The sequence below is a fragment of the Micropterus dolomieu genome, linkage group LG03 (assembly GCF_021292245.1).
Source record: "Micropterus dolomieu isolate WLL.071019.BEF.003 ecotype Adirondacks linkage group LG03, ASM2129224v1, whole genome shotgun sequence".
Lineage (NCBI taxonomy): Eukaryota > Metazoa > Chordata > Actinopteri > Centrarchiformes > Centrarchidae > Micropterus > Micropterus dolomieu.
The window spans coordinates 28,182,042-28,196,921 of NC_060152.1; the positions used below are offsets into that span (position 1 = coordinate 28,182,042).

General features: G+C 41.2%; 2 protein-coding genes across 5 annotated transcripts in view; both read left to right on the plus strand.

Annotated features, from left to right (window-relative positions):
• The window catches only part of usp45 (ubiquitin specific peptidase 45), a 38,329-nt gene extending 30,523 nt beyond the window's left edge, over nucleotides 1–7,806 (plus strand). The window contains exons 10-16 of the mRNA XM_046045127.1: nucleotides 1,448–1,504; nucleotides 1,731–1,862; nucleotides 2,734–3,394; nucleotides 4,055–4,152; nucleotides 4,412–4,498; nucleotides 4,762–4,906; nucleotides 5,678–7,806. Coding sequence (XP_045901083.1) covers nucleotides 1,448–1,504; nucleotides 1,731–1,862; nucleotides 2,734–3,394; nucleotides 4,055–4,152; nucleotides 4,412–4,498; nucleotides 4,762–4,906; nucleotides 5,678–5,808 — 1,311 coding nt within the window. The 3' untranslated portion in view covers nucleotides 5,809–7,806. The remainder of the gene's footprint in view (nucleotides 1–1,447; nucleotides 1,505–1,730; nucleotides 1,863–2,733; nucleotides 3,395–4,054; nucleotides 4,153–4,411; nucleotides 4,499–4,761; nucleotides 4,907–5,677) is intronic.
• Nucleotides 7,807–12,882: 5,076 nt separating this feature from the next.
• Nucleotides 12,883–14,880, plus strand: part of pnisr (PNN-interacting serine/arginine-rich protein) — an 8,033-nt gene continuing 6,035 nt past the window's right edge. For 3 of the 4 annotated variants that reach the window (XM_046044941.1, XM_046044944.1, XM_046044943.1), the window contains exons 1-4: nucleotides 12,883–13,020; nucleotides 13,554–13,662; nucleotides 13,812–13,988; nucleotides 14,321–14,559. In XM_046044941.1, coding sequence (XP_045900897.1) covers nucleotides 13,575–13,662; nucleotides 13,812–13,988; nucleotides 14,321–14,559 — 504 coding nt within the window. In that variant the 5' untranslated portion in view covers nucleotides 12,883–13,020; nucleotides 13,554–13,574. Of the gene's footprint in view, nucleotides 13,021–13,255; nucleotides 13,386–13,553; nucleotides 13,663–13,811; nucleotides 13,989–14,320; nucleotides 14,560–14,880 lie in introns of those variants that run through there. The other variant, XM_046044942.1, reaches the window with a different exon arrangement.

Below are 14,880 nucleotides of genomic sequence, written 5' to 3' on the forward strand. Positions count from 1 at the left end.
TGCCATGTAGTTCCGGGCTGATCCCTCACCTTCCTCATGATCATTGATGCCCCACAAGGTGAGATCTTTCATGGAGCCCCAGACCGAGGGAGATTGACTGTCATCTTGAACTTCTTCCATTTTCTAATAATTGCGCCAACAGTTGTTGCCTTCTCACCAAGCTGCTTGCCTATTGTCCTGTAGCCCATCCCAGCCATGTGCAGGTCTACAGTTTTATCCCTGATGTCCTTACACAACTGCTCTTGGCCATTGTGGAGAGGTTGGAGTCTGTTTGATTGAGTGTGTGGACAGGTGTCTTTTATACAGGTAACGAGTTCAAACAGGTGCAGTTAATACAGGTAATGAGTGGAGAACAGGAGGGCTTCTTAAAGGAGAACTAACAGGTCTGTGAGAGCCGGAATTCTTACTGGTTGGTAGGTGATCAAATACTTATGTCATGCAATAAAATGCAAATTAATTATTTAAAAATCATACAATGTGATTTTCTGGATTTTAAGTCTCTCACAGTTGAAGTGTACCTATGATAAAAATTAGACCTCTTCCTGCTTTGTAAGTAGGAAAACCTGCAAAATCAGCAGTGTCGCAAATACTTATTCTCCCCACTGTATATAATAGCGACCAGAGTGGTGTAATGGAGTGAATTGACAGATTCATTATATTATTCACCTATGAGTGTAATCAAGTGAAAACTGTCGTTCTTTCCTACCAGCATATGGGAAGGAGGGTGTGAAGATGAACTTCGTCGACCGCATCTTTGTTGGCGAGCTAACCAACACAATTATGTGTGAAGAGTGTGAGCATGTAAGTGTATGTGGATGAACTATAGCAAAGAATTTGAATAGTCAATGTGAACAACTCAGACATAGATCAATGTATTGCCATCAGTGGAACACATATGAAGAACAATAGGGTCAACAAGTTCACACTTTCTTCAGTCAACCTTTATATTTAGACAATAGTTGCATCTGAATAAATCTGTCACTCATAAATTAGCAGATATTTGCCGCTGACCTGAAGTGAAGCTAACCAACATTAAGTTTCCATTTCTCTTCTAGCTGTTACATACAGGGAACATTTTTGACAACCAAAGCATGATGATGTACTAGAAAAGTAAGTCAGAGTAAACCGAATCATCAGGAGAAAAAAACAAAAGCACTTCAAGGACCAGCTCAAACACCAACTGCTTGCAGCAGGCATGTACCATAAAATGTGAGAGCTCAGAGTTGTTACAAAAGCAACTGCCACCATGAAAACTAAAGAATATCCTTGAAGGTAGAGAGCATCAGGTATGGAGCTGGAGAGAATAAAACAGAGTAATAGCCGCTGACCATATCTCCTATCACAAATCTGCAGCAGAAGTTTATTGTTAAAAGCTTTGATTTTGACTATTAAAGAAGGTGCTGAATATATATGCTGGCACTGACTTAACATGTAATCTCTCTTTCAGATTTCCACAGTGAAGGAGGCTTTCATAGACATCTCTTTACCCATCATAGAGGAGAGGGTAAGCTGCTACAATTGTTCATAAGACAACCAGTGCAGATAACATTAAAGGATGATGAGTATCACTCTCATACAGGGCATGTATCTTAATGAGTAAGCAAAATAAAGTGCCACAGTTACTTGAGAGACGGCAAGATCGGTTTTGCATTTGTGCATGTTTAATTGTTTTCAGCCTTATTGTTTATTGTTCCGCTTAGAGCTTATGATGTTTTATTTGTCGTACTTAGATATCAAAACCATCCAACCCTGGTAGACTGGGGAAGGGCAGCCGGGAGCAGGACACCCATGTGACTCACAGTGACCAGGTTCTTTCTGCGGCGCACTCTGTCAACAGAAACACCAGGAAGCTGAGCGGACAGGTAGGGCTGCGTTCGTGCTTCTCATTAAGTAATTATCATTTGTTTGTTTTATTCTCAGTTTTTCTGCATCGTCTGCAACCTGATTCACATATACATAAGTTTGCAATGTGCAAAGCCTGGAACAAACGTAGACATTTCATTCATTTCATAGGAGCTTCTATTGTCTCTCCTCTTTTGTGATTTTGAAAGAAGACAAAACATGGCCCTTTAGATTCTACAAAGGGAAAATATCTTTGTAACTCTACAACCAGTAGAAATACGAAGCAGTTATAGGGTGTCAAAACATAGTGTATTCGTGGGTAAGCTAAAAGCTGGATCTTTTTGAGATGTGTAAATTTTACTACACATTTATCAGATTTGAGGCTTACCATATTTCTTTATCTATGTTCAAGAAAGACTGTGTCCTTACAGATAGTGCCTTAAAGCTTACACGATATTTGACATCTGGCAGACTAGACTAAGACTAAGCCAGTCAGTCAGACCAGACTAAGCAACACAGGATGGAATATTGTTTACTGCAGTCTAGTGTTACTAAGCTGTTTTGCTTTATATTTGTGTTATATTTGGTCCAGAAATAGAAGCTTTCTCATTTCCGTGTCAGTTTCCAGTCACCCTTACAAAAGTAGTACAGCTCCTGTAGCTTACAAATGTCTCTCCACGCAGTCAGATATGCTGCTTCACAATGATTTATACTATGTAATCAAGACACTCATGAAAATATCGTACGTAAGAATGATGAAATCTTTTGCATGCCTTTACTGGCAATGTGAATGCTTTTATTTACATTTGAGCTGTGTAAAAAATAGTTACACCAGAAACATCTGGCACAGTCTGCATCTCTTAAAGGGGATTTATCTGTTCTTTTCCCCAGAAGCAGCAGAGCAGGAGGTCTTCAAGCTCTGTGGAGGAGAAGGGAGCAGGCTGCAGTGCGGAGCGTCCAGAGGAGGAGGGGGTAGCTGGTGGATCGGCCCGTGGTATCTCAGTTTGCAAGATGGCTGCTGCCGGCAGCCTATCAGATGGCAGTGAAAGAGACTCAGGTGCTCAGGACAGCAGTAATGACGCTGACAGTGAAGCATCGGAGAGCGAGTGGGCTCCACGCACCTCTTCCTCCAGTCACGGGCACATGTCCACCCCATCTTCCATTTCCACCCTCACTCCATCTCCTACGCCCGTCTCTGCCTCCTCCCCCTCACCGTCATCCTCCACGAGGCCAGGTGGCGCTGTAGAGCAGCTAGTTACTGCAGTGTCTAAAGTAAACCTTGGGTTTACTTCTGGGGACTGCTCTCCCTCTACACAATGTTCTCCAGAGGAGCAGGGAGAAACGCAATCACGGGATAACCTCCACCATCAACACCACCAGGGGGCCTTCCAGGTGCTGTCCCACAGTTACACACCCAGCTCCAAGGAGTGCTCCATCCAGTCCTGCCTCCACCAGTTCACCTCTGTGGAACTGCTGATGGGCAACAACAAGCTGCTGTGTGAGAGCTGCACTGAACGCAGACAGAAACAGCTGCGCAAGAGCAGCTCAGCCGGTAAGACATAACATCTGGAATGACAAAGAGTTTTGATGATGCCTAATTGACACGGTGCAGTTTCATTTCAGAGTTATTTTCCAAATTATTGCCAGATTATTGTACATCTGATCATTATGTCACAGGTTGTCTATAGGAAATCTACTTATACACCACCCTTTGGAAAAGCAAACTCTCATCCCCAGGCTTGATTGTTGGCTGTAAAAAGGTTTTGTAGTTTTGTGTTCACATCAGAAGAAGTACAAATTCTTACCAGTGTCAAATAGAAGAGCTACAATCTCCGTTTATTTTTCCCCAGCTAAGTAGTAAATGGACTGTACGCCTTTCTAGTCTTCTGGCCTCTCAAAGCATGTTACAATACATATTCACCCCATTCACACACATCCATACACTGATAGCAGAGGCTACCATATAAAATGCCAGTTGCTCATTGATGGTGGAGGCTCATCAAAAAGAAACTAATCATACACCCACTCACACACCCGATAGCACAGCCATCAGGAGCGATTTGGTGTCCACTGTCAGTTTCTCCGTGGCTCCAGATGTTCCTTTGATCCCGCAATAAACGTTTGCAATTGACTTTGTTAGTTTGAATGAACCAAAAGTAATATTTTAACCGTTAAATCTAAGATTTCTGTGTGTTTTTTGTTTTCGACATAGATAAGAAGGTGGAGAAGATTTACACCAGCGCTAGGAAGCAAATGCTGATATCCTCGCTGCCTCCTGTCATCACATTGCATCTTAAACGCTTCCATCAGGTGAGCAGCCACATTCTGCCTTTTCTTACCCGCCATTTTATCATGCAGTTAGTCAAATGTTTTATTTGATGCAGGTGTGTGTGTGTGTGTGTGTGTGTGTGTGTGTGTGTGTGTGTGTGTGTGTGTGTGTGTGTGTGTGTGTGTGTGTGTGTGTGTGTGTGTGTGTGTTTCTGAACACATCCTTAATGTTGACGTTGTGGGGCTTGTGTTGTGGTCTACTGGCCTAAATGTTAATGTACAGTGGATTTTGTATTTTAAGGCAGGGATGAACTTACGAAAAGTGAACCGCCATGTTGACTTTCCCCTGGTCTTGGATCTGGCACCTTTCTGTTCGGCAACCTGCAAGGTATTAAGCTTCTAATCCAAAATCGAAAAATCTTTTGTGTACTTGAAATTGAATTAATCTCTCCTATGTCAAACTTAGAAAGGTTTTTTTAAACTCTCTTATTATTTACTGCTACTTTACTATTACTGTACTAAAGGTTTCTGGGTTTTTTTTTTTTGCTTCAGTAGTTCAGCTTGAAATGATTGTCCTTGGTGCTGCTATTTCTGCATCTTTCATTTTTTAGCTCCGTTTCCCTTTTTGCTAATTTCATTCGTTTTTGCTAGAACCTGGCAGCTGGTGAGCGCGTCATCTACAGTCTTTATGGGATTGTTGAACATAGTGGCTCAATGCGGGGGGGCCACTACACCGCATATGTAAAAGTGCGTTCTCCCCAGAGGAAAACAGAACAACACCACAGGAACTTGTCAGGTCAGGGTTTAAGATATTTTATCTGTTTTCTGTGTCATGTGTGTTTGTGTGCTGTTCATGAGAGCGGTCAGTATTTGGCAGAAAAGGCCTCACTACATGTAGCCTTGAAGATGTCTTTTACAAAGGGCAGGATGAGTAGAGGCCTTTGTGTTCTATAGATTCATGTTATTTTATCTTTCCCATTTTCTCTGCTTCTCAAGTAAGTGTCCAGATTTACAGAATAGTGCTGATAGATAGCTGAATAACCCAAGGAAGCAGTTAGCCTTGCTTATAACAAGCTAATGCAAGACATGTCATTTTGTAATTGGAGCAAAGGTTCAGACATGTCGTTATGACTGCTGACAGACTGGTTCAATCATGTGGTTCACAGTCTCTACCTGTTGTACATGGTCACCGGTCTGTTTATCATAATTTTTTGGCATATTGTTTAAAAATACTTTACCTCAGCATAGCCTTTTTAGATGATTAAATTGAAAATATCAAGTTAACTAAATGCGGTGTTCTCAGTTTTATGAACTTTCCAGATGCCAGAATGGCCAATTTTTATCCACTGCAGTTTCTTAAGAAAAGTACTCACTGTGTATTTACCTAATTTAGTAATGAAGTGGTTAATATAGTAATGAAAGGATCTATGCCTTTGTCTTGTTTTTGTTTTTTTAAAGACATCCCCTCCACGAGACAAATTCAACACCAGATAGCAACTTATCTCTCAAAAGTGTGCCCATAATATTAACACACTGTGTGTGTGTGTGTGTGTGTGGTATCTTTCAGGTGCGAGGGATGCCAGCAGCAGCTCCCAGGGCCAGTGGGTGTACATCAGTGACACCACGGTTCAGACGGTACCAGAGTCAAGAGTACTCAACTCTCAGGCATACCTGCTCTTCTACGAGGAAATGTTGTAATGTGACTACCAAACATTTTCCCCCTACACCTCTGTTTTCCTTAGTTTTGCTTTTGGTACATGTCTGCACCACTCCTCTTACTGTATGAGTAGGTGGAGGGAAGATAAGGGAAAGACTTCACTGTACACACTCATTCATCTTACATGAGAGAAATACCACCGTGTCAGTTGCGTACAAATTCTCAGTTAGAATTGGCACTTTTGAATATCTTAGATATATAAAAAGATAAACATCAGATGTTAAAGTTATTATCTGCTTTGATAAAGTCCATTATTCATTCATGTTTCCTGTTTTAAAAATCCTACCCTTTAAAAAGAGGTCTATAGTGTGTTCCTGAACCTGAGTTGTTCTAAGTTTATCATCTATCTCCATCACGAGCCTGAGGTGTTACTGCATGAGGAAGTTTGCTATAGAAGCAGGAAATACTACAAAATTATCGCATGCTAAACTGCGCTTAGCACTGACTAGTTGATGTCAATTGTGCGGCGTGTGTGTATGTGCACACATACACACATGTATGAATGAATGAGTGAGTGAGAGACAGGAGAATGTAGATTTAAGGTGCTATGTGTATCATTGATGCATCAGCAAACCATTGCCACATTAAATTTGAGTTAGCATCATACTGTCTGTGTAATTAACATAAACACTCACGACCATTATGAAGAAGACTGGCTTTGCTGTCTGCATTCTCCACAAAGGGGTTCCCATTGTGTGGCACTGGCTCAGATTTGTGTGTTTGATTGTTTCTGGTAGTGGCAGATGATAGATGGTAAGAAATGCCAAGAGAAAAAATGAATTTTTTTAGTGAAGAGAATGATGCATAAGGACAAGTAGCAGTATCATTTGTGACTGAGATTGTGGGAAATATGGTTGTACATTTGAGAAACTCAAGCACAAACAATACAGCACCAATGGAGTTAAAAATGACTCGTAATTGTCATATTTATTTATAATAATAATAACAACAAATCTATCACATCGTATAGTGGTTTACATAGACATACTGGTTTAAATATCTACACATAGCATCCTTAAGGAGTAGCACAAACATTATATTACATCCTGCTTTGAATGGATTGTTCCTTTTTTTTATTTTTACATCAGAATGTATAAATGTAAGATCAGTAAATTACATTTGCCAAAGACGGGTTTTGCAACTGCATGTCAGAGCAGAAAATACAGAACCAAACATACAAGAATACTTCATACAGAGTTTCTTTAACATTTGTTCTCTCAAGGTCCTCAGTATGGTTCTCGAGTTTTGTTGCACAAACATGTTGTTTATCTGACCAACAAAGCACCTTGTCTGCCTTCATTGTATTTCAGCTCTACTGTAACTGTGTTGGCGCACACAAAAACCCATTAATGCACTCAGCAAAGAGTCAGTGCTGTGACAATAACTATCATTAAGGTTGAGCAAAAAAAGATGAAATAAAAAAACTCAAAGGCTTTAAGCCTGATTAGAAAAACATATTTGCTGTATTGTGCATGGGTTAATGTTCTAATGAATGTTTTGCCTATTCTTGAAATGTTGTCAAATGAGCTGTTCATCTTTTTCTATGAAAATATTTTAGATGAAAAAAAAAATTATTGCTTGTTGGACATTTGCCAAAACAGTAGAAGGGAAAGGGTTGAAAACGTGTCAGAATCTAGAGGTTTATTATTTTCTTTTGAACAAGGATAAATTCAGTGCCTATGCTTCAGGTTTAGGAAACCTGTGCATGGTGAGAAGAAAAATATATCCTTAGTCAAACGCAAAGAGGAATATGTGTGGCATATTTATGTACAGTATAACTTACTGTAAGCAAAAATAATGAGTATATGTTGTACATACTAGAATCAATCCAAAACCATGGTGCTTCAGGCGTGCAGGGTTTTTCCTCAAGACACAATTGTTTCCAGAAAATCATTTGATTTCAGTTATTAAATGATAAAAATTTGGAATGAGTATAACTACATACTGTAAAAAAAAATAAATCTAATTTATGAACTGAATATTCTAAAAGACTCTTCTTTCTGTTTGCGTGTCAGCCTCTCTTGTGCAATAACAGAGAGACCACAAGGGAGAAGATTTTGTTCTTTCTGCTTTGGACTTGATGTCATCCTGTTTTTACTCTTAAGCGAGATGTTGTCCACCGTCGCTCTCGGCTGTCACTGTGGATCCCATGGTGCCATATTCAACCCATCTTCGGCAGTGATCAGCCTGACGGGTGCAAAGCAGCACTGCTTCAGAACATGTCGCGAGCTGGTGAAGAGGAGGTGGGTGTGGAAGCAGGAAAAGGGCAACGTCCAAAAACATCGCCTTACACGTCCTCTCGTTCCCGCACGCTGTGACATCCGAATCATGCTGCTGGAACATTAAAACAGGTTGTCAAGCCGCCACCAACAAAAAGAGCAAATCTTCTCTGAAATGTATTTGTCTATTTTTAAAGCGGGGGGAGATGTGTGGCTTTTGGCTCGGGGACATGCTGCTGAAGCATTAGATGTGATTTAATCTCACTTAATGAAAGGCACCCCTCCCCCTGCTTGAGACAGTTGTAACAATCTAATGCTGGAATGCTCATTACTGTGTACCTATCTACCAGCAGTGGAGGTTAAATTTTTCCTGCTCTCACCAGCGTCATTGTCACTGTCAGTCTCACCTAGCTTGACACCACACCACACATACCCTGCATTGATACACAGCACAGTCAACACGTTTCCTCGTGCAAACATTCACACACTTGGACTGCACATGCCTTTGGCTTTGCTCCTCACACTGTATATACATCACCACTACTTATTAACACCAACATAGCACGTGAACGACACCTGCACATAACCTTTCCTAAACAGGGTATGTGATAAATGTATTTCAGACATCTTTTAAAAATTAAAGAGTTACAGAGTATGTGGACATCAGGCACGACTGTAGGTACAGGTACAGTGCTTTTGATGAAATCCCACTCATCACTCTGGACTATCACTGTGTTTATATTTCATTTTTGGCTTTTAAACATTTTGCTGTGTCAAACATTGCCACTGAGATGTATCGAGGAAAGACGCCCACAGAAGCGGGCGTCTTTCCTCGATACATCTCAGTGGATTATGCTGCCCTCTACCGATATAGACATATTTCTGCTTTTACAAATACCAGCACATAATAGGTGAAGTGGCGGGTCCACCATCTGGGCAAAGTGATTAGCTGTGTCTGAGTCTGTTTCTAGGCCAGCATTCGTGGTCAGGTCATCTTGCACTGCAGTGATGACAGGAGGTTCATCACAGAAAAGGCAGGGACGACTGGGGTTTGAACCCACGACCTTCTTGCTGTGAGGCCACAGTGCACTGGACCACCGTGCTGCCCATCACACCCACCACAGCAGAGTCTGGCTGTGTGCCTGGTGCTGGCTGTTCCTGTGTTTCTGTCAGGCTGAGGTTCAAGCCACTCTGGACAGTAAAGTTGCCAAGCAGTTCAGCAGTGGTGGTCACAGGAGCTGGTGGAGGAGTAATAACATCAGAGTCTGGTTCTCTGATTGGTTCAGTGTCATGCTTCAGACCAGGCTCCTCATTCACATCTTCAGCAGGGCTGGTTCTGGCCTCTGCACCATCCACCACGGCTGCTGGCTGGATGCAATCCTCCCTAGTGTTCATCTTTACAGACCCTTTTGGGTGTCTGTCCTAGATGGATCAGAAATAATCTAGATTAAGTACACTTTTGTGCGATCAAACACCTTGAGTATAAGTCCATGGAGAATTTATAGCTCAGTAATCTACAGCAAAATGACGACATATTATTATCGAGGACTACACAAAATATTTATAACAACCATTGTTCTACCTAAAGCAACACTTTAGACCAAGAATCCTGTAATAAATACATTTTGAATTCAGTACTAATTTAATTTCATTCAACATAATAACATAATCTTTTTTCATCATGTTGTAGGCAAGATGGGATTAAAATACACACATAGAGTCAAAATCATGTTCCAGCTGAGTGGGTGATTGGCACCACACCCTACTGCAAAGTAATGTTACAAGTGACCAACACTAAAATAATGAATGCTATATGTCAGCAATCAGATGGCGAACATATCTGTGAACCTGGTGCCAATTTTTACTTCCTCTGCAACTTGCAGAATGTTGACAAAGGTGCGCTCTCAGTAGTTGTACACGCAGCTGCAGTGTTTCATATAATACATTTGATATATCATGGTGTGATGATCCTTGATCTCAAAATCAGGAGTTGTGTAAGCCAGTGAAGTTTGTATTTATTTAGATTAGTGGTTGACCGATACGGGTTTTTCATTGCCCATGCCCGCCAATATAATGCTGATATCAAAAGAAAGAAAAGTCATGTATAAATCCATTATTCCATGCAGGGTACAATCTAATATAGGCCTACATGATCATAATCATCATAATCATAGAAACATGTAGTTTTAGATGTATTTTTTTTTATTAATTAATGAAGTAGAAAGAAACTTTGGGTTATGCTGTAGGTTTCAGAGGTGAACATGTCAGACGTGACGTCATTCAACTGCATTATTCTCTAGAGTATAACAATATAAATTTAACACTAGCCACTAATGGTTTTAGATTGGATTTGCTGTAATTTAGGACGGGACAAATGTGTTAACATTTAGAAAAGATGATGCTGACTGAGGAGATCTAGGGCTCGAAACTAACTTTTTCACCACCTTCCTAAAACTCATAAGGGGAAGCGCTAACATCATTCCATAGCAGCCACACTGATAAGGCTGCCTGCAGATGTGTCTGCAGACATTTTTTGTTTATCATCCTCATGACTGAAGGCATTGGCCAATGCTGATTATCTCAAAATGCCACATCGGCCAAATTAATCGGTTTGTCACAAATTTCACAAGTTCAGTCTTTATTGTCCCACCAGGGGAAAATTAGGGTTAAAACAAACATACATGAGGCATAAACAAAGATAAGAACAGCTGTATATACAACCTCTTTTGTTTGTCTAAAAGTACTCCAAAAGGTTGAAATGGCAGCCTCAACAATCTATTGTTCTGAGCAGCAGCTCAAGCTCTGTGCAAATTTAGGGCATTAACTGCTGTAGTTGCAAAGGAAAATTTGTATCTGTTAGTTTTATTTTGGGTAATCTGTATCTTCGCAGAACCATCTCCTCGAAGAACAAATTCCTCCAAGAGACGGTGGTCAAAGCTGGCTGTGATAGTCTGAGCCTTAACTTGTCTTTTATAGATGTCTGCCAAGGAAAGTTGTTTAGTTACAATTACTTCGCTGGCTACATTAACAATGTTTGACAGTTTATCTTTGCTTTGCACCGTAAAATTCCCATACCAAGCTATGCAACAAAAAGTTAAAATTGATTCAATAAAGATTTATAAAATAGAGTCATCAAAGTTTTGTCCACATTAAAAGTATTCAGTCTGCGCAGAAAATGAAGCCTCTGAAGACCCTTCTTGTAGACAGCAGAAGTGTTAAGGTCAAAGTTCAAGTTTTTGTCAGTCACTGTTCCTAGGTACTTGTAACACTCCACTGTCTCAATAGGTGAGCCCTTGATTATGGGACACACCCCTGGGGTGAGCCTGTGGATGACAATCACTTCTGAGATAGAACGCCATTAACGATAAGATGGATGAAAAAAGTAAGCAATGACTCAGTCATGTAGTCTGTATAGTAATTTACTAATGTGTTGACACATTAACATTAGAAGATTAATTTGCTGTTTGTTACCCAACATGGTCCCAGGATTCCCCACTTGATCCAGACAAAGAGTCTGCAGGTTATGAGTTTGTAACAGCCTTTACAATATCTACCGTTTTTACTGTGATGGTCACTTAAAAAGCATTATTTTTATCATTACTATTAGCTCTAGTAAAAATAGTTTAATAGGATAGGAAAGTCAGCGAAGTGCTCATTCATATGTGCGTCTGTATAAGTGTGTGTTAAAGTCCCAAATCTGCAACAGTAGCAATAGTTTAGTTTTCAATGATTTTCTTCCTCTCCCTCTGTATGCAACCTCATCCCATTATTGCATGTTACTAACACAACCTCTCCCCTTTCCTGTAGTCTTGTGCTTTCTCGTCCCTCTCCTCTCTCCTCCTATCACTTCCTGCAGGTGTTTCTGGCTCTGGAGCTGTGGAGTCTGGATCTGTGGCTGCGGTGTCACCTGCTTAAAAGGAAGTTTTTCCTTGCCTCTGTCGCCTAGTGCTTGCTCTTGGTGGGAATTGTTGGGCTTCTGTAAATAAAATCATAGAGTATGCTCTAGACCTGCTCTTTTATGAAAAGCACTGTGAGATAACTGTTGTTGTGATTTGGCGCTATATAAATAAAATTGAATTGAATTGAATTGAATCAAAAAGGTATAAGAAAACAGCCATGCAACTTTTATTGACCGCATCATTTGAGATTTTAATTACAGCAGTCACCTGAGTGACTTTAATACACGTTTTAAATTGTTCAGCATCATCAATCTCATTAGCATCTGGGGGTCTCCATGCTGCCTTTAGGTGCTGCTCGTAAGCCCCTTCTTCGGGAATGAAGAAGGCATAGCGAAAAGGTAAAACTCGTTGTTAGTAGAGGAACACCCACAGATGTGTAACTGATGGCTTAACTAAATAATTCAACAAACAATTAACCAAGACGAGCCACAATAATGAGCAAATGCACTCAATCGAATTGTGGGGATTATTTAGGGGGGAATATTATCGTAAATTATTTGATACCTAGACAAGTCACATTAAATTTACTGATTGATAAATGTGCTTAACGTTAGTAGATGTCTAAAAGGATGTCTTGTTTTGAAAGAGGTTTAACTTTGCATTCCGTATTCAGACTGCTTTCTGTGTTAGAGGTGACATTTGTAAGATTATCATATTACAAAATATTTAGAAATTTGAATGGAAAACATAACCAACTTTCAGAAACAGACCAAAATCAATGATCCCAAAAACTGGCACCAACACGTCGGTGGTCTAAACGGTCTAAACATATTTTAGAATCAAAGGTAGATGGAGAAACTCTTCGCCTTTTTATTTCATAAACTCGCGCCTACTCATCATGTGTTTAAAAAACGGCAGGGCGCGTCACAGCATTACAACCAAATAAAAGTCTTTGACAGTTCCTGCAGCCTCTGAAGGCAGCAGCAGAACGTCGGTTCACACTTCCTCCAGCGGCTCACTGGAGCAGCCATTTTGATTTGGGACCGCAGCGCTGGAGAGAAACTGTCTGAAAAAGGTGGGGATTATGTTACTCAAAGCACAGCGCTGATATACGTTTTGTGGACACTTCCCACTAGTACGGACTTTTATTTAAATGTAAATGAATACGTGTTCACCCGGTAACCTTCGGAACATAATGCCACTATCTGTTAGCTTTATTTCTTTTAGCTTAGCTAACCTTAGCTCCCGTTAGCTTGTGTGAGCCTCCTCACAAACGCAGAGGCAACTTTAGAGGTTCGGATTTCACCGGACCCGAATGTATTTTAGTAACGCAAGTCCGTAGTGACACAAGCCCCCACAAGATGCTAAAGTTACATAGCTTGGGGAAATGATTTTACAGCTAACTGGAGTCACCACCTACAGCTAGCCAGTCAGCTTGAGGTAACGCTAAGTTAGCGCTTGAATCGAAGCTAGTGCTTGGTCTTTTACGGCCTTTAGACGACACCAGGTGTAATGTTATAGCACATAAACTGCAGCAGCTCTCGTGTCTGCAGAGAGATGCTGAGTGTGTATATCAAAATCTAAATCTAGCTGGCCTGGATGTTTCAGGTGTGAATCTAGAGGAGAGCGATGTGGGACCAGGGAGGACAGCCTTGGCCGCAGTGGCCTCTGAGCCAGCAGCAGTGGATGCAGTCTTTTCAGCACCAGCAAGATCCAGGTGAGTGGGTGATGCACATGCACCATGAAAGCATTCTTCGTCAAAAGAAATGTACCTGCAGGGCGTCTTTCTATATCGGCCCACTGCTGCAACAGCCTTGAAAATTAGGGTTTCACTACCCGTGTATTACCTTCTCTACCTCTGTGCAGGTCAAGTGGACTGGGCTGCTTTGGCGCAGGCATGGATAGCGCAAAAAGAATCGACAGGATCAGAGCAGCAGAACATTCAGCCCAATGGCCAGGACATCCCAGGCCTTGAAACTGTTGGGCAGAGCAATCATGGCGCTTTCCAGGGTGACCCAGCATTTGGCCGAATGTGGCAGCCAGGTACAAGTTTAACCCCATGAACCACTGCATGTTTCTCATTTTCTGTATTAAATCTTTTTCTGCATTATTTGTTTTTTCTTTTTTGCTAGTGCAAATGATACTGGGATAAGGGATTACATTCAGTACTTACTGCCATTTATTGGACTATTGGTGTGATTTCTGTCACCATTTGTGATCTATCATGTGTATGTACTTATTAAATAAACTTTTTAATGGCTGGTAACCAAGTCCCTCTTAAACAGATGTCGAAGAATAAACAGTTCATTTTCTGGTTACACCTAGATGTTCATATTGACTTGGCTTTTTTTTTCTAATCATGCTGTCATTAACAGAGTGGGGAATGCATGGCCAGCCACCACCTCCTCCTCCACCCCCTGACCAGGCCTGGATCCCTCCAGGGTCAGGACCGATGGATGTGGTGAACCCCAGCGAGGACAGCAACAGCCAGGACAGCGTGGAGTTCAACTCTGAAGCCCACCACGGGGTTTACCCCCAGAACAGCCATGGGTATGGGGCACAGCCCGACAGCTACGCCATGGCCCCCATGGCCATGAACCAGTTTGATTATCAGGTATGCAGATGCTACAGTAGAAACTGTTGAAGCGTTTGGGTTTTAGTGTGACAACCAAGTAACACAAGAAGGAGCAATCCATAGAAACTGCCGGGTCCCAGCATCTAGGTGTATCAGTCATTGCTTTCTTGATGCGGTGCAGAGGAAAGTGTTGGCTTGTTCAGGATCCAGCATGGTTTGGTATTATTATTTATTAGCTGATTTCTTTTCTCTTTTTTTTTTATTTTTTAAACCCAACATATTTTCTAGCGTAGTCAGGCATGGTGGATGAATGTCGGCTAACTTAATGGGGAAAGACAACCCCCCCCCCCCCCCCCCCCC